Source organism: Nycticebus coucang, chromosome 16, assembly GCF_027406575.1.
Source record: "Nycticebus coucang isolate mNycCou1 chromosome 16, mNycCou1.pri, whole genome shotgun sequence".
Taxonomy (NCBI): Eukaryota; Metazoa; Chordata; class Mammalia; order Primates; family Lorisidae; genus Nycticebus; species Nycticebus coucang.
Window position 1 is genome coordinate 2,492,428 of NC_069795.1, and position 15,313 is coordinate 2,507,740.

At 50.7% G+C, this 15,313-nt stretch overlaps 1 protein-coding gene and 1 non-coding gene across 4 annotated transcripts in view; one reads left to right on the forward strand and one right to left on the reverse strand.

Moving 5' to 3' along the window:
* Positions 1 to 896: 896 nt before the first annotated feature.
* LOC128568192 (U6 spliceosomal RNA) lies at positions 897 to 1,003 on the forward strand. The gene has a single exon (XR_008375017.1). It is a non-coding gene; the product is annotated as a U6 spliceosomal RNA (small nuclear RNA).
* Positions 1,004 to 8,743: 7,740 nt separating this feature from the next.
* The window catches only part of AGPAT3 (1-acylglycerol-3-phosphate O-acyltransferase 3), an 82,621-nt gene continuing 76,051 nt past the window's right edge, over positions 8,744 to 15,313 (reverse strand). For all 3 annotated transcript variants that reach the window (XM_053564727.1, XM_053564728.1, XM_053564729.1), the window contains 3 exons: positions 15,023 to 15,098; positions 11,943 to 12,141; positions 8,744 to 10,893 (listed from right to left, as the gene is read on the reverse strand). In XM_053564727.1, the coding sequence (XP_053420702.1) occupies positions 10,805 to 10,893; positions 11,943 to 12,141; positions 15,023 to 15,098 (364 nt within the window). In that variant the 3' untranslated portion in view covers positions 8,744 to 10,804. The remainder of the gene's footprint in view (positions 10,894 to 11,942; positions 12,142 to 15,022; positions 15,099 to 15,313) is intronic.

Below are 15,313 nucleotides of genomic sequence, written 5' to 3' on the forward strand. Positions count from 1 at the left end.
ATGCGATGGCTCACACCTGTAATCCCAGCACTCTGGGAGGCCGAGGCAGATGGATTGCCTGAGCTCACAGGTTCAAGACCACCCTGAGCAAGAGCGAGACCCCGTTTCTAAAAATAGCCAGGCATGATGGGGACTGTAGTCCCAGCTACTCAGGGGCTGAGGCAAAACGATGGCGTAAACCCAGGAGTTTGAGATTGCTGTGAGGTATGACAGCACAGCACTCTACTGAGGGCAAAAAAGTGAGATTCTGCCTCAAAAAAAAAAAAAAATGGTCTCAGGCTCCTCGAATGACATTTTCTTTGACTGTCCTGCCTGTGGCATGGTGACACTAGAATTCATCAGATTAACGCCATCTTTGAGCCAACGTCATACTACACACTGCTAAATTCAGCTCAACTTCGAAAAGTCATACACAGATAATATCTGTTAACCTGTGTGTACATTTTTTGGCACCTCTGGTATTTATCTCATTGAATTCCAACTACTGTGAACCCCATTTTGTTGCGGTGGATCTATGTATCAAACAGAATCAATCCAAGCCTTCCAGAGCTCTTGGGAGGTTTATCAGATATTTGAAAAGAGTCACCACAAAGACAGGCATGTAATTCATTGTGCTGGAACAACTAAGTACCCAGCTGGACCAGGTTGGGGAGGGGGCCAAGCCCTGCCTCCTCTACACCCATTAAACTCTAAGGAGACCAAGATTTACATAGAGAAAGTAAAACTATGAAATTATTGGAAGGAAACACAATAAATTCTTGTATAACTCTGGAGTGGAGAAGGCCTTTTTAATATATCTCAAAATCTAGAATATATAAAATAAAAGACCAATGAATTTGTGTAACAAAAAATGTAATAAGCATATATCATAACCAAAGTCAAAAGACAGAAGACAAGTGCTGGCTTCGGCAGCACATATACTAAAATTGGAACGATATAGAGAAGATTAGCATGGCCCCTGCGCAAGGATGACAAGCAAATTCGTGAAGCGTTCCATATTTTTTGAAAATGTGTCAAACTGTTTATAAAACCAATGTATGGTGCCCCATGATCGCATTAATGTACACAGCTATGATTTAATATTAATAAAAAAAGAAGACAACCAAAAACGTATAACATATTAACATATGTCATGAAGGTTTAATTTTCCTAATTATAGAGTTCCCAAAAATCAAGAAAAACAATAATCCAGTAAAAATACGGAAAACATGGCTTGGCTCCTATAGCACAGTGGTTACGGCGCTGGCCACATACACCGAGGCTGGAGGGTTCAAACCTGGCCCGGGCCAGCTAAACAACAATGACAACTGCAACAACAACAAAATAGCCAGGCATTGTATAGTCCCAGCCACTTGGGAGGCTGAGGCAAGAGAATCGCTGAAGTCCAAGAGTTGGAGGTTGCTGTGAGCTGTGACGTCACAGCACTCTACCGAGGGCAACATAGTGAGCCTCTGTCTCAAAAAAGAAAAAAAAATATGGGAAACAATGGACAGAGAATTCATATAAAAAGAAATACACACAAACATGCTCAAAAGTTAAGTGTTTTCACTCAGGAGGAGGAGGAAGAGTGACCTGGGTGATGCACAGTGGTTCTCTTGGTGCTCAACAGTGAGATAAGCCTTTGGGAAACCTCTGGGAAGTTGCACAAAATGTCCATGGCTGTGACCAGCAGGCAGAATCCCCCATGCCAGGGACAAGAGAAAAGTCCTATGATGGCAGATTGCCCCAGACTCAAAGCAGGAATGGCATTTGGGGACACATCAGGGACAGAGACTCTAAACAATGGAAGCTGCAGCCAGCATGGCGGGGCCCTGCAGGGCAGGGAGCTAGGTGGTCTCCCTCCTCGGTGGCAGGGCAGGCAGCGGCCCATGGGCCCTTTCAAACTCCGTGCCATTCAGCAGGCATCAGACCTTAGAGAGACATTGCTAGAAAACCAAACAGGGACGGGAAGAAGCTTCTCCTCTGTGTAAGGGCTGTGCAGGGCTCTCTAGGGAAACCTGCTGGAAGATGGGGTAGGGTTTGCTCCTGGCTGGCATGGCCCAGGCCTTGAAAGTCACCTGTTGACTTAGCATCATTACAGCACTTCTGAACCAGGAAGCTGCTCTCCCTGGCGTGGAGGATCCGGAGATGTCCAGGGCTGCCCTGCAGAAACAGGACAGCTAGAGTGAGGAGGTGGGGACCTCACTCACCCAGAAGCAGGCAGGGCTTGGCAGGCACCTGGCACCATACCCAGGGTGGGAACCCAGATTGACAGTGGCTGGGCACCCAGCATCACACCCCCAGATCTTCAACTGGCCCAAGGCAGCCTGCAGGTGGGTCTCACCCCTATTTTCTAGTTAGAAGCAGCAGAAAAAGGGTTTGAACAAGAGGCATGATCAGACAATTCATATCTGCTCTCTGGCCTTCAGCCATCAGAGGCTGTGTCCTGCAGACACATAGCTCCTGCCATCATGTCCTGGCAGGCCCCCTGGGGGACAAGCCACCTTCCTGGTCTTGTTTTTTGTCTTTTTTTTTTTTTTTTTTTTTCAGGGTCTCTCTATCGCCTAGGCTGGAGTGCAGTGGCCCAATTGTAGTTCACTGCAACCTTGAATTCCTGGGCTTAGACGATCCTCCTGCCTCAGCCTCCTGAGTAGCTGGGACTACAGGCACTGGCTGCCATGCCCAGCTGTTTCTATTTTTTGTTGTTTGGGGTTTAATTTTTTTGTGGAGATGGGGGTTTCACTATTTCAGGCTGGTCTTGAACTCTTGGGCTCAAGCACTCTTCTCACCTCAGCCTCCCACAGTGCTTGGGGTTACAGGTGGGAGCCACCTCATCAGGCCCTTCCTGTTTATTTTTATTTTTTTAGTAGGGTGGGGGTATATCTGGTAGGCTTGGTCCCAGTGGGTCAGGTTTCTTACAAAGTCATGGGCAGGTGGGACCAACCATTTAATTATACCTGTGGAAGTTGAAAATTTTTAGGAGAAAGTAATAGATTTTAAAATGGTTTGAGGGGAAATTGCATTCCAGAATCCTTTTGGGTCCTGAGTAGGGATTGGGAGCTGTGGAGAGCTGAAGGGAGACCATGGGGACGAGGTGCAGGGGTGCAGCACCGTCCCAGACACCCCGGGTCAGGGTCTGCCCAAGCTGCAGGCATCCAGGACGCAAGCGCTCAAGTCCTTATAAGTCCTTTAACCTGGGTCCCTCCAGGACACATGCCACAGGGGAGTAGAGTCCAAATTCACAATGGCTATCCCCTAGGATAGCCCTACATCTTGCAGTGGTTTGCAAGTGGGTAGACATTCCTGGCTAGATTCGACTGCACCCACCATTGCCCATTCCCTGGTCCCCCACCTCTAATCCCAATTTGAGGTCACTTAGCACTTGCTTGAATCCAAGGACACCTTCACCACTGCATACCTCTTGGCTCAGTGTTCTGGGGCCCATCAGCCTGTCCTCCACACTCCTGAAGTGAGCCCGGCCAGGCCCTGGGCAGGCAGCTCAGGCAGCCCAAGCTCAGAGAACCCTGCCTGCTGCCTGCTGCCTGGGGCACAACCTGGCACAGCACCAGGTAGCTTCCCTCCAGCCACAGGCTTACAGCCCTTTGCACACAGGGCACCTCCTTCCGGAAGGCAGTCTGAGGCCTCCCAAAGGCATCACGGGCTCCCAGAGAGAGGGGCTCCACGGCAGGCTAGGAGGCAGCACTTCACCCACAGAAGACCTCCCGTGGGAGGGCTTGGACGCCCGCCCTGTCTCACACGTCTCCAGTGTGGCTCAGCACCTTTGGCTGCCTTGCTGTCAACCGAGTTTCTGGCCACATCAGCTCAGATCAGCTTCCACACATCTCCACACGCTGTCCCTGTATGTGTGCGTGTACATAATGCCCCCACCCCGACCTGAGGAGCCTAGAGCACTGGCTTCTGGTGGTAGAGCCCAGCTATGGCTGGCTGAGGGGAGAGGGACAACTGTGGGTCACCAAGCTGTGCAGTCAGCTTTGTCCAAAAGAAGCCTTGGCACAACAGCACGCTGGGCATGGAGGTGGCATGCGCCAAAGAAGATAGGGGAGGGCAAAATTATTTGACCTGGAAAATTGCAAATTCAACAAAAATGGGTTTAAAAATGACAGAGAAAGATGAACGATGGGGGACCTGGGAAATGAGAGATGAGAAATCACAGGGACGGCTCCCACTGGCAGGACAGGACCCAGGGTCTCCGGATGCCTGCAAGTTGCGGCACAATGGCTTGTCAGCACCTGCGTGTCCAAAGCTCTTGACATACTTTGGTCCTTTTGATAACCCATTTTATAGATAAGAAAACTGAGGGGCTCAGGGGCCACATAGGTACTAAGGACTAGGTTTTGGATTGTAACCTAGAAACCTCCAGACCCCAGAATCCAAACCCTGTCTCTCGACAGCACTGTCCCACAGAAACGCACTCTGCTCTCTCTTCAACTGTCCCTTGGTGAGTGGACCATTTCAGACAGCATCCAGTTCCCAGGACTTGCGTGAGTTCAAGCAGAGGCCAAGCTGGCTGCTCTGAAGAGAATTCATGTGTATGTCAGGTATTTGGACAGAATGATTTTTTTTTTTTCTGACAGGGTCTTGTCACCCCAGGCTAGAGTGCAGTGGCATCATGGCACCTCATGGCAACCTCAGACTCCCGGCTCAAGCAATCCTCCTGCCTCAGCCTCCTGAGCGGCTGGGAATACAGGCAGCACCATGTCTGGCTAATTTTTCTGTTCTTAGTAGAGACAGGGTCTTGCTCCTGCTCAGGCAGGTGTTGAACTCCTGGCTCCCAGGGATCCTCCCACCTCAGGCTCCCAGAGTGCTGGGATTACAAGTGTGAGCCACCGGGCCTGGCTGGACAGAATGATCTTTATGCTATTTTCTGTCTCTAAGATTCTAAGACTTAAGAAGTGACCTAACCCTGGCAAGTGCAGTGAGGCCAAGACTGCCCACAGGGGACCAGCAGAGGCAGCTCTGAGTGTCCCCTCCTCCACCCATAGTTTTGTCCTCTCAGGACTGACACCAGCCCCTTCCCCCTGCAGGGAGAGCACCTGCCCATGTGTCTGTGTGCACAGGTCCCTCTGGCCACAAGCAGGACCAGAGACAAAGGCCAGGTCACATCATCAACTCCTCTGAAGTGGCACAGGGCCACTTGATGTTCTCAGTGTTCCTCAGCTTGTGAGGGACTCTCTCTTCAAGTGCAGTTTTCTTTCCATAAACTCCACTGCTGTACAGGCTCCCTGGACAGTCCCAGGTCCCAGTGTGATGCTGGGAGCAGGTATGAGCAGGGGAGGGTTTACAAAGCCCATTTCCTGGCAGGTGGTTCTTGTGGGCCCACCCGGCTTACAGTTTGGTGAGCATGTGTGTGCACCTGTGTGCACCTGTGCCTGGATGTGTGCACAGATGTTCGTGTACGTGTGGCATGTGCCTGTGTGTACGTGTGTGTGTTCCAGCTTGTCAGGTGGCCGGGGTCGGCTCCCGCCTGCTGACTTTCCCTGGTAAAGTGAAAGCAGAGATGGGACCTGGGCAGACCAAAGCCGGCACCAGGCCTCCTACCTAACCCTGGCCGACTCCTGGGTGCCCGATACCTGTGACACTCAGGGTGAGGGAGCCCCAGAAATCTGCCATGGCCAGCCCTCATAGCCTGTGAGCACTTGTGTGTGAATAGGGCAGGAGGCTCAGGCAAGCAAGTCCCTCTCATCAGAGAAAGACAGACCTGACCCAGCCATGCTGTCCTGGATACCACGAGTACCAGGGCACTTTGCCTTTGTCTTCTGAGAAAGCAGCAGAGCACCAGACAGAACTCTGGCACAATCCAAGTCTACTCAGATGCTGCACTCACTTCCCAGAGTTCCCACCCGTGGCCTTCCTACTTCCCAGGAGCACAGTCCTGTCCCATACTTCACGCACCTCCTAATCCCATCAGACCACACCATCTCCCTCCTTCTCAACTCCCCTCCAGAAAGTAACCTTCACGGGATATCGGGACTTGAAAAGGCCATCGGTAAAACAGTTTGCCCAGGGGAGGGGGTGACCCAAGGGACAGTGGTGCCTGGTAGGTCCTTGTGACCCCTTGGAAAAACCTGTGCAGAGTAGAAGCAGAAAAACAAAGGGAGGCAGAGTCACATCGTCTTATATAGTGAGTATTTTATCCCTCTCCTCCACAGCAGCAGTTTAAACAGACACGAATGATGCCTGCAGCATTTCACCAGAAAGACCGTCACAGAGACACCTGTGCTGGGGCAGCCTCCCACGGCCCAGGACGCGGAGGCCCTAGTGTGGCACGGGACACAGCCAGTCCAGTGGGACACAGGCCTGTGAGTCAAACCGCCCCTCCCTGACATAAAGTTTGGATAGACCAAAAACACCTCCATCCTGCACTACATAAAGCTTGTGAGTAGCAAAACTTGTAAAAATGAAGTGTACAAAAGGAAACATCCATATGATACATTTGCACCCTGTATACAATGGACCCCGTCCAAGCCAGCCCACAGTCAGCATGGCAGATTTTCAACAATAGAAAAAGAACCCAAATGTCTCTCACATGCGTTCGAGTCAATGGTTTGTGCGATTTTTCCAGGGAGAGATATTTTCATTTACAATTACAGTACTTGCTGGCAGTCTTTATGATCAGGAAGCCAGTTGATTTTCCCGGCATGTAGGCAAATAATATTTGATTGTCACGATGTACAATTCTGAGACAATAAATACAAGTAGATCAGATCATTTCTTCATTGTATCAAGTAACTCCAGTTTAATTTAATACAATTTAGTGCATTTCAGTATCTCATTCACAGTTCAACTTCTGTCCAAATATTTTTGCAACAAAAGGAAACTGAAAAGTTAATGAGAAAACTCCAGGTGAACTTGTAATTACAAAGCTTAAAATTTTAAGATAATTCAATGATCTCTGAAAAGCATGTATGCTACTGTTGCCTGAGCTGACCACGCCGACTTCTCCGCAGCTTCCTGACAGTCTTTTCGGTGGTGTGTCTCCCCAGCACTTTGTAGGAATGTCACCATATCCCTGAATTAACCAGCAAAAGCTCGTAATAAAACTGAATTCATGTGTGTTCACCCTGCTGCAGCAGATCACAGTGTGACATCTTTCACCTAAGAGCCGTCCCTGTTTTTATACCCTGGCCTTGGTATGCGAGAGCATGAACATGCACGTCTGCACCCACCCTGCAGCCAGCGAGAGGGTTATGGGACAGCACCAGAGCTGAGGCCCTGGTGTGGCCAGGCCCACCCCCACCCCCGCAATCCCCACCCCGGCCTAAGGTGCTCTGGAGTGGCTGCCTAGGGTTTGGCCAGAGAAAGGGGCAGGCACTCGGGCCAGGGATGTGCCGTTTCCAGAAAGAAGGCAGGCAGGCATTTCAGGCTCGCCATTTTAACCCTGAGCCTGGTTACATTGCAGGTTAGCCCCCTCACACCGCCGGCGCCGCATGCAGCCAGCTACCAGGGAGAAGTCTGCATCGTGAGCTGACGCACAGGGTGGAATGATCCAGACCAAAGTCAGCAGGGCTGAAAAGATTATATTTGGTTTGTCCTAAAAGTGTTTCGGGCAGAGATAATGCATGCAGAAAAAGTTACTTATTACTTATTCTTCACCCCAAATCTGACACAGCCTGGCAGTCACAACGGGTGTGGACGGCCTGTTACAGCTTTTGAATTGCACATGAGTGTAACATATGGCTGGGGCCGATCCCTGCTTTGTTTTCAGATCAATCTCAATGCTTAATAATACCCTGGCTAAATTAGTACAAGGAAAGATTCTCATGCCATGGTGCACTGGGGAGCGATGGGGACAGAGAAGGTAGAAAGGTTCAGAACTCATCAATGATAATACCTGCATTATTTTTTACAAGAAAGTGCTCCTTCCATTGTTTCATGTTATTTTGTGATATATATTCAGAGTTCATCTCTTTAACCATAGTCTGTGCTTCTTGAGGACAGGGGCCTGAAAGTGCCTCAAATAGGGCTGAGCATCTGGTGCACTGTCACCAAGCCCTGGACAGTATCATTTCTCTGGGTTAAAAGTCTTATTGATGAGTGGCCATTTCAAGCCCTCCTCAAGGCCTTAATGAAAAGAACAAGTGTCCCCCAGCCTGTGAACGGCTCTCCCACACGCCAGCCAGGCTTTCCCCACTGTCTGCTCATGTGCATTCAGTGGGGACTGTCACTGCTTACAGTGCTAATGGAAGGACCCCAGAAACAGAAGTCAGAAGGTCCCTAGATGCTGGTAGCTCCATAAAGGCACCATGAAATGCCACAGACATCTTAGAAACCTCTGGAACTCTCCAGAGGGCACCAAAAGAACTGGGCACCTCCCCAGCCCTGCACAGTATTAGAGAGATCTGTTCGGGAGCTGGCTCTGGGGAGGGCACATACCCACTGCACTGACTGGGCACAGCCAGGACACACGTATAAGAAGATGAAGAAGACAGGGCCCTCAGGGGCTTGGCAGGAGACTCCATGCACCTGGCTTGCCTGGGCCTTGGAGGGGCAGCTTGGCCCAAGACATCCCCCCACCCCCCATGACCAGCACAGATTGGCTGGGGCTACGAGGTCTCTTCAGCCCCAATGCATCAGCAGCGAATGGAGCCCAGTAGTCGGGTGTGAAGGGAAATAAAGCAAGCACTGCTCTGGGATTGATGGATTTAATTTAAAAAGTTAAAGGTGCTCCCCTCCTCCTTTCCTTCTAAAGCAGATGAAAAGCAAAATCCACCCCCCTTTAAAAAAAAAAAAAAAAACCCAAACATTCATGGTGCAGTTTTTATTGCTCTCAAAGGCTCGGTGTTCAGACGCAAAAGCTAAGCTTTTAAATAGGAAGGAAATAGGGAGATTAAACCTGTGCTTGTGGTGGCCACCCCGTTCTATCCATGGCCTCTCCACGGGGAGCTGGCACTGACCCAGCACAGAATCAACCCATTATATATTAATGCCAAAGGGAGGAGTGCCTCTGGGAAGCAAGAACTATCAATCAAATGGTAAAGGTCTAAATTTGCATTTCCAGGTCTCGAATGTGCACAGTAGTACCCTTCAACTTTTTCCTTTAAGATTTTGTAGGTGTTAGTGAATTAGTGAATGACATAGATCTAAACACACAGAAAGACAGAGGAGCGGCATGCTGCGGGAGCCCAGGAAACCCTCTGGTGGCAGCTCCCCTGGGGCTACCCTGTGCCCAGCGCTGCCACTGCCGGAGGCCAGGCTGCAGGGCGGGTTTCAGATGGAGGAAGGACACGCTCAGACCAAAGTGGTTTCAGGAGCTTCCTTCTGTCCTGCTTGGTGTCACGCCCCCGTGTCACGCCCACCTCCAGAGCAAGGCAGACTCAGCCCAGCAGTGTCTTCTTTATAAAGAAAATGTGCTGACAAACTCCCCCAAACACTTGAGGCCAATGAATAATTACCCTCTCGGGTTAGTTTATACTTCCCTCAGTTTTTTCCTCAAAAACTCAACCTCCCTCTATTCAGAATGTTGGCTACAATATAGCAGAAACATCCACTTTTTATTTTTCCCCTTTCTAAAAAAGATGGGAGGAGTGTGACTTTAAACAGGCCAGTTCAAAGTTGAGGAAAAAGCCAAACACAGGCGGGCTGAGGGTACTATGACTAGGCTGAGCCAAGGGAGTGCCGGGCCTCAGGGGAATTTGGAAGAGACTTTCCTCTTAAGCCTGTGGGCCCGGCAGCCTCCATCCTGGGCCCAGCCAGGCATTAAATGTGCCTTGGGAAGAAACTTCTATCTGGGCCATGGGCCAAAGTGACCTCTGTGTGAGCCCGACTACTTCTGTGTCACTCATGTGCGGGGCACTCGTGGAGGTGGCTGGGCTGACAGGCCCCCCAAGATGACACAGAGCCCACATCTAAGGTCCTGCAGGAAATTGAGACCCAACAAGAGATCAGCTAATAAAAGTAAAATCTCTGAAAGCCATCAGGCTCGGTACTAACCATCTCTAACTACCTTGAAAAGAAAGAGGTTTAACAGTGACATCCCTTCTTAAACAGCGCTCCAGCTGCCCTGCAGGGCTCCTGGTCTGCTGGGGCTGGCCCAGGGCAGCCCTCCCTGCCTGGCACCCTGGAATCCACAGAGAGGAGAGGGACAGAGGCGCTGCGCCTGGAGACCCTACACTTCCCCGTGTGCTCAGGGGCCTTCCCACGCTAGAAATGGCCTGAAGGTGTTTATACTTAGGGCCTACATGCCAGGCCCAGGGCAAACAGCACTACAGAAGACCACACAGGGCGGGCCTTCAGCCGGCCCAGCAGGGGAGGGCCGGGGAGGCAATCTGAAAGTCAATCTGATTTACATTTGGTGTGTGCTTATCACTAGGGGGCACTCTGCACAGCCCTGGATCTAGAAGCAGAGGGCAGCGCCAAGCAGAGCCGGCCAGTGAGCCCCCTGGGCCCAGCCAGTGCCTTCCCAGAAGGACAGCAGAAATTCATGAACAGTTTTTTGGGGGTGCAGGAGAAGAGGTCAGGGGACAAGTTAAGTTCCCAAAATAACTGATAGAAACCAAAAAACTCCATCTAGGTTTCCGGAGAGAAAGCAGCCAAAGGCTTTTCTTGGAAGTGGGTTCTTGAGACTGAGGCCGCCGCCCACCGCACACAGGACGCCAGGCCTGGCTGGGGAAGCTGACCAAGCTCATCTGGCTTTCCGAGTTCTCACTCTTGGCTCAAGTTTTATTTGTTAATATTAGTCACCAGTTAATAAGAAAAATAGTTTCTAAGTGTCTTTTTTTTCCTCCGCTCTGTGTGTGTTTTCTGTTTTTAATTGGGTTAATAGGATACCACCGTCAGGTTACGTGTGTTCAATCACAGCCATTAATTATTCCTTTTTCTTAAATTCTTGGTTTCCATAGCTGGAGCCTTTTTCTATTTCAGTTACTCCTATCAGTCTGCGAACTCCAAAGGAAGCTTTAAAACAGGAAAGAGAGAGAAAAAGTCAGACTGGGCACTGCCGATGTGCTGACAGTGTTGGAAGGGGGCTTCCTCCAGCCCCACCTGCCTGACCTGCCCTCTGTGCCCAGCAAGCTCCAGAGTGGTGCGGGCCAGCTGTGGGCACAGCCCTCGGGCCATGGCAGCCTCAGGCGGGTCAGAGGGCTGCAGGGCATGTGGCCATGCTCTCTGTCCAGCCGTGCTGTGCCCTGCCAGCCAGTCTCCACTTCTCACCTGGTCTGAGCAGGAGGGCTTCAGTGCATCCTGACAGACTGGCCACATAACACCCACAGGGGACCAAAGTGGATGAGCAGGACAGAGGTACCCGACCATGTCCACCCTTCGCCTGTGCTCCCAAGTCAATGTGTCATCCAATAGGAGAGGACAATGGCAGTCACTGTCCCTCAGACCCTCCACCCGGCTCCTGGGAAGGGGTGGGCAGGGGCAAGGGAGAGGTCGGGCCAGCTGGAGTGGGCCTGGCCCTCAGCTGACAGGGCACTGAATACGGACTGCCTGGCCATCGCTCAGGGACTGGAGGATGCCTGTATTCACTGCAGAGATGGACAAGCAGTGGCTTGCTCCCCCCCAGCAATCTGAGTCCTGGCAGGTGCCTGGCACCATGATCAGAGCTGGGCGCACAGCAGGACAGTCACTAAGGGGCCATGGGAGAGTGCCCGATGATGAAAATATCCAGGTTAAACCTTCAGAGTGGTTCCCCCAGCCCATGCTCCTGAGCCCACGTGTAGACAGAGGGACTCAGGACCCTTTCACAGCCTCCTGTGCAGCTGGCAGAGCTGAAGCCTAGGACAGGCAGCTCTGCAGCTCTCTGAGGGGATGGCCCTGCAGCTCATTGGCAGGAGCCCAGCCTCTGAAGCCATAAGGCTTGGATTGGTTCTCAGCTCGCAAGGTCTATAATCACCAAACCGCTGCCTTGAAAGGGCACCGTGATGAGTTGTCCAGTCCTGGGTGCTGTGGCTGGCACAGTGAGACCCCCTAACCTGCGAGCTGTTAATATTAGTGCCCATTACCTGCTCCCACAAACCCCAGGAACGTCAGGATCAGGAGAGGGGATCCACTTGCAAAGACACCCAAGACAAAACTGAAGAGAGGAGAGAGGAGGATGGTGGCCCAGCAGAGGAAATTCAGAAGGGTCCACGGCCTCCTGGCGGGTTTAAACTGCTCCCCTGGAAACTCGCCCTTCTGATTGTACATCTCCTGCAGTGCGTCCTGGAAGAGCCCGGAAAGAAGAGAGTGAGCCTCCCCACACGCCAGCATGTTCTTGCAGTTTTCTGTGAACACTCGTACAGTCACGCCACTGCACTCTGCAACCTGCTCTCCCCACACACATCCTCCTGTGATTCAGCCATGTCCAGGATATAGGGTTTAGTTCACTCATTTCTTTCAATGTCGTATCAAGTGGATAACACGACCCGATGTTATTCTTTCCTGACCTCTTAGCTTGTTTCTAATCGCCAACTAGAAAGTGCTGTTGCTTGCGAATGTCACTCGTGTTGGAGTTTCAAACTTTTTTTTTTTTTTTGTAGAGACAGTCTCGCTTTATGGCCCTCGGTAGAGCGTCGTGACCTCACACAGCTCACAGCAACCTCCAACTCCTGGGCTTAGGCGGTTCTCTTGCCTCAGCCTCCCGAGCAGCTGGGACTACAGGTGCCTGCCACAACACCTGGCTATTTTTTGGTTGCAGTTTGGCTGGGGCCAGGTTTGAACCCGCCACCCTCGGTATATGGGGCCGGAGCCCTACCGACTGAGCCACAGGCGCCGCCCGGAGTTTCAAACTTTTAAACCTGACCCAGACTCAGAGACAAGCTTCACTCTGCAATCTAGTACCTACATCGCTCTTCTTGTCTCCCTCCATGAGGTAAATGCACTGTATTTCTATTTTTTTAGGTTTTATTTTCTTCTTGAGAGAGTCATTGGTTTAGGAAATCACATATTTTATCCCACTTTTCGGAGGTGTGAGATGAACCTGGCTGAACGCTCCAACTCCCTGGCTCTTTAGTTTTGTCTCCTTTTTTAAATTCCTATTAATCTCATCACTTTTTAAAAATTATTCAGTCTTGCCCAAGTCTACTATTTTAATGATTTTTTTTTTTTTTTTTCAAGAAAAAGCTTTTGGTGCAGCTGATCTGCTCTTCTGTAGCTTTCTGTTTTAATAATGTCTGCCATTGTTTTCATTATTCTCTTTGGGTTCACTCTGCTGGTGTGTGTCATAATGAATCCATGTGTATGTGCACATGTGTGTGAGCATTCGGACAGGAGGCCCAGCCTGTGGAAACCTTCCTCCTGGGTGCTCCTCAGTGAGCCGTGGGTCTCTTCTCTGTTATTCTAAGATCTTCCCATCACCTTTGATGTTCAGTAGTTTTATTAATGTGTGGGGGTAGATTTTCTTTTTTCTTTTTATTTTGTTTTTTTTTGTGACAGACTCTCTCTCTGTGCCATAATGTCAGCCTATCTCACAGCAACCTCAAACTCCTGGACTCAAGCGATCCTCCTGCCTCAGCCTCCCAGAGTGCTGGGTTACAGGTGTGAACCACCTCGCTCAGCCTGGCTAGTCTCTTGACCTCAAGTGATCCTCCAGTCTTGGCCTCCCAAGCTTTATTTTTATTTATCCTGTTCAGAAATTGTACTTCATGAACCAAATAGAATCGATTTCATCAGTTCTGGAAATTTTGTCAATTCTGACAATTACTGTATTCATCTCCAGCTGAGTTTTATTTGTGAAAACCTTGAACGTGAGGTGTGGAGCTGTGTCCCTCTAGTTTTGAATTTGTTTCTCTCAGGAATCTAGAATGATTTACCTAGAACCAATTTTTATGCTTCTTGAACTATGTTGTTAGTACAAATTCAAACCTCAAGGCTGTTTGAGGGCAAGCTTCAAGGTCGTTTCTCTGTGCTGGAAGGTAATTTTCAGTTTAACCTTTACTGAGAGTCAGACTCTGAGCGGGTCTCAACTTTGGGCCAGTTTTCTAGTTCTAATGTCCAGCCTTGAATGAGATCAAATCTTTACTTCCTGCTTCCATGCAGGCATTAAATCTCGGACTTCAGGAGATGGGGACCAGACATAGTGGAGCATGAAGCACTGGCTCACAGGCTCTTCTCCCTGGCTCCTGGTCCACCTCTCTCGTCAGCCCCTAGAAATTCCCTTCGTTTTCTTGAGAGCTCATCAATGCATTTAGAAGGGTATTTGTTATGCTTTCTGGTCATCTGGTCTCCCACCACACAGAAAATGGGAATCCATGCATTTCTGTGTATAAAATAAATTGGAAGCAGATGCTGGGGAGGGGTGGGGTGGGGTGTGCTGTGGAGGAAGAGAACTGAGAGGGTTCTTCAACAGAATCTTGAATATTACATTGCATCTCTTACACAAGTAGTCTATTGTATATCTAGAGTTTGTCTGTTCCCTACCCATGAGTTCTTTCATGTAAGAAAATGAAAGAGGCGTGACAAAATACTATTATCCATGGTTCTAAGGATTATGTTATCCTTCACACTTTTCTCTAGAGTTAATTTTTTAAAAGTTAAGAAAAAGGAAAGTAAGGATCTGACATATACGAAAGCTGTGCAGTGCTCTCGTCCTCAGAGGGGGCCGTGTGTGGCCCGCCAGCCTCACCACTGCCCGATACCCCTGCGGCCCGCCAGCCTCGCCGCTGCCCCTGACACCTCTGCAGCCCGCTAGCCTCACCACTGCCCCTGACACCCCTGCAGCCTGCCCACCTCACTGCTGCCCCTGACACCCCTGTGGCCCGCCTGCCTCACCGCTGCCCGACACCCCTGCGGCCCGCCCGCCTCACGGCTGCCCCTGACACCCCTGTGGCCCGCCTGCCTCACCGCTGCCCGACACCCCTGCGGCCCGCCCGCCTCACGGCTGCCCCTGACACCCCTGTGGCCCGCCAGCCTCGACGCTGCCCCCGACACCTCTGCGGGCTGCCAGCCTCGACGTTGCCCTGACACCTCTGCGGCCTGCCCGCCATGGCCACTGCTCTGACTGCTCTGCAGCCTGCCCGCCATGGCCGCTGCCCCGATAACCTCTGTGGCCTGCCCGCCCTGGCCGCTGCCCTGACACCTCCATGGAGAGGCTGAGCACATTTACCTTTTCCTGGTAGAGCTTGTGGAGCCATTGAGCTGCTTCCTTTTCATCCAGTGGGATCTCTTCCAGAGGGAATCTCCTGTTTTATTAGGAAGATTAAAAGTAAATTACCTGAGGACAACAAATATAAAAGAGGGAGAAGGGAAACCTAAGTTACTGTGCACCAGGGTGACCTGTGGGCTCTGCTTTTTCTATTCAAGTCTCATCCTCAGTTTCTGAAAACAAGCAAGCAACAAAGTAATTGCTCCCAGGCATTCACCCCAGTGTCGGGGAGGGCCGTGCTGCCTCCACGTG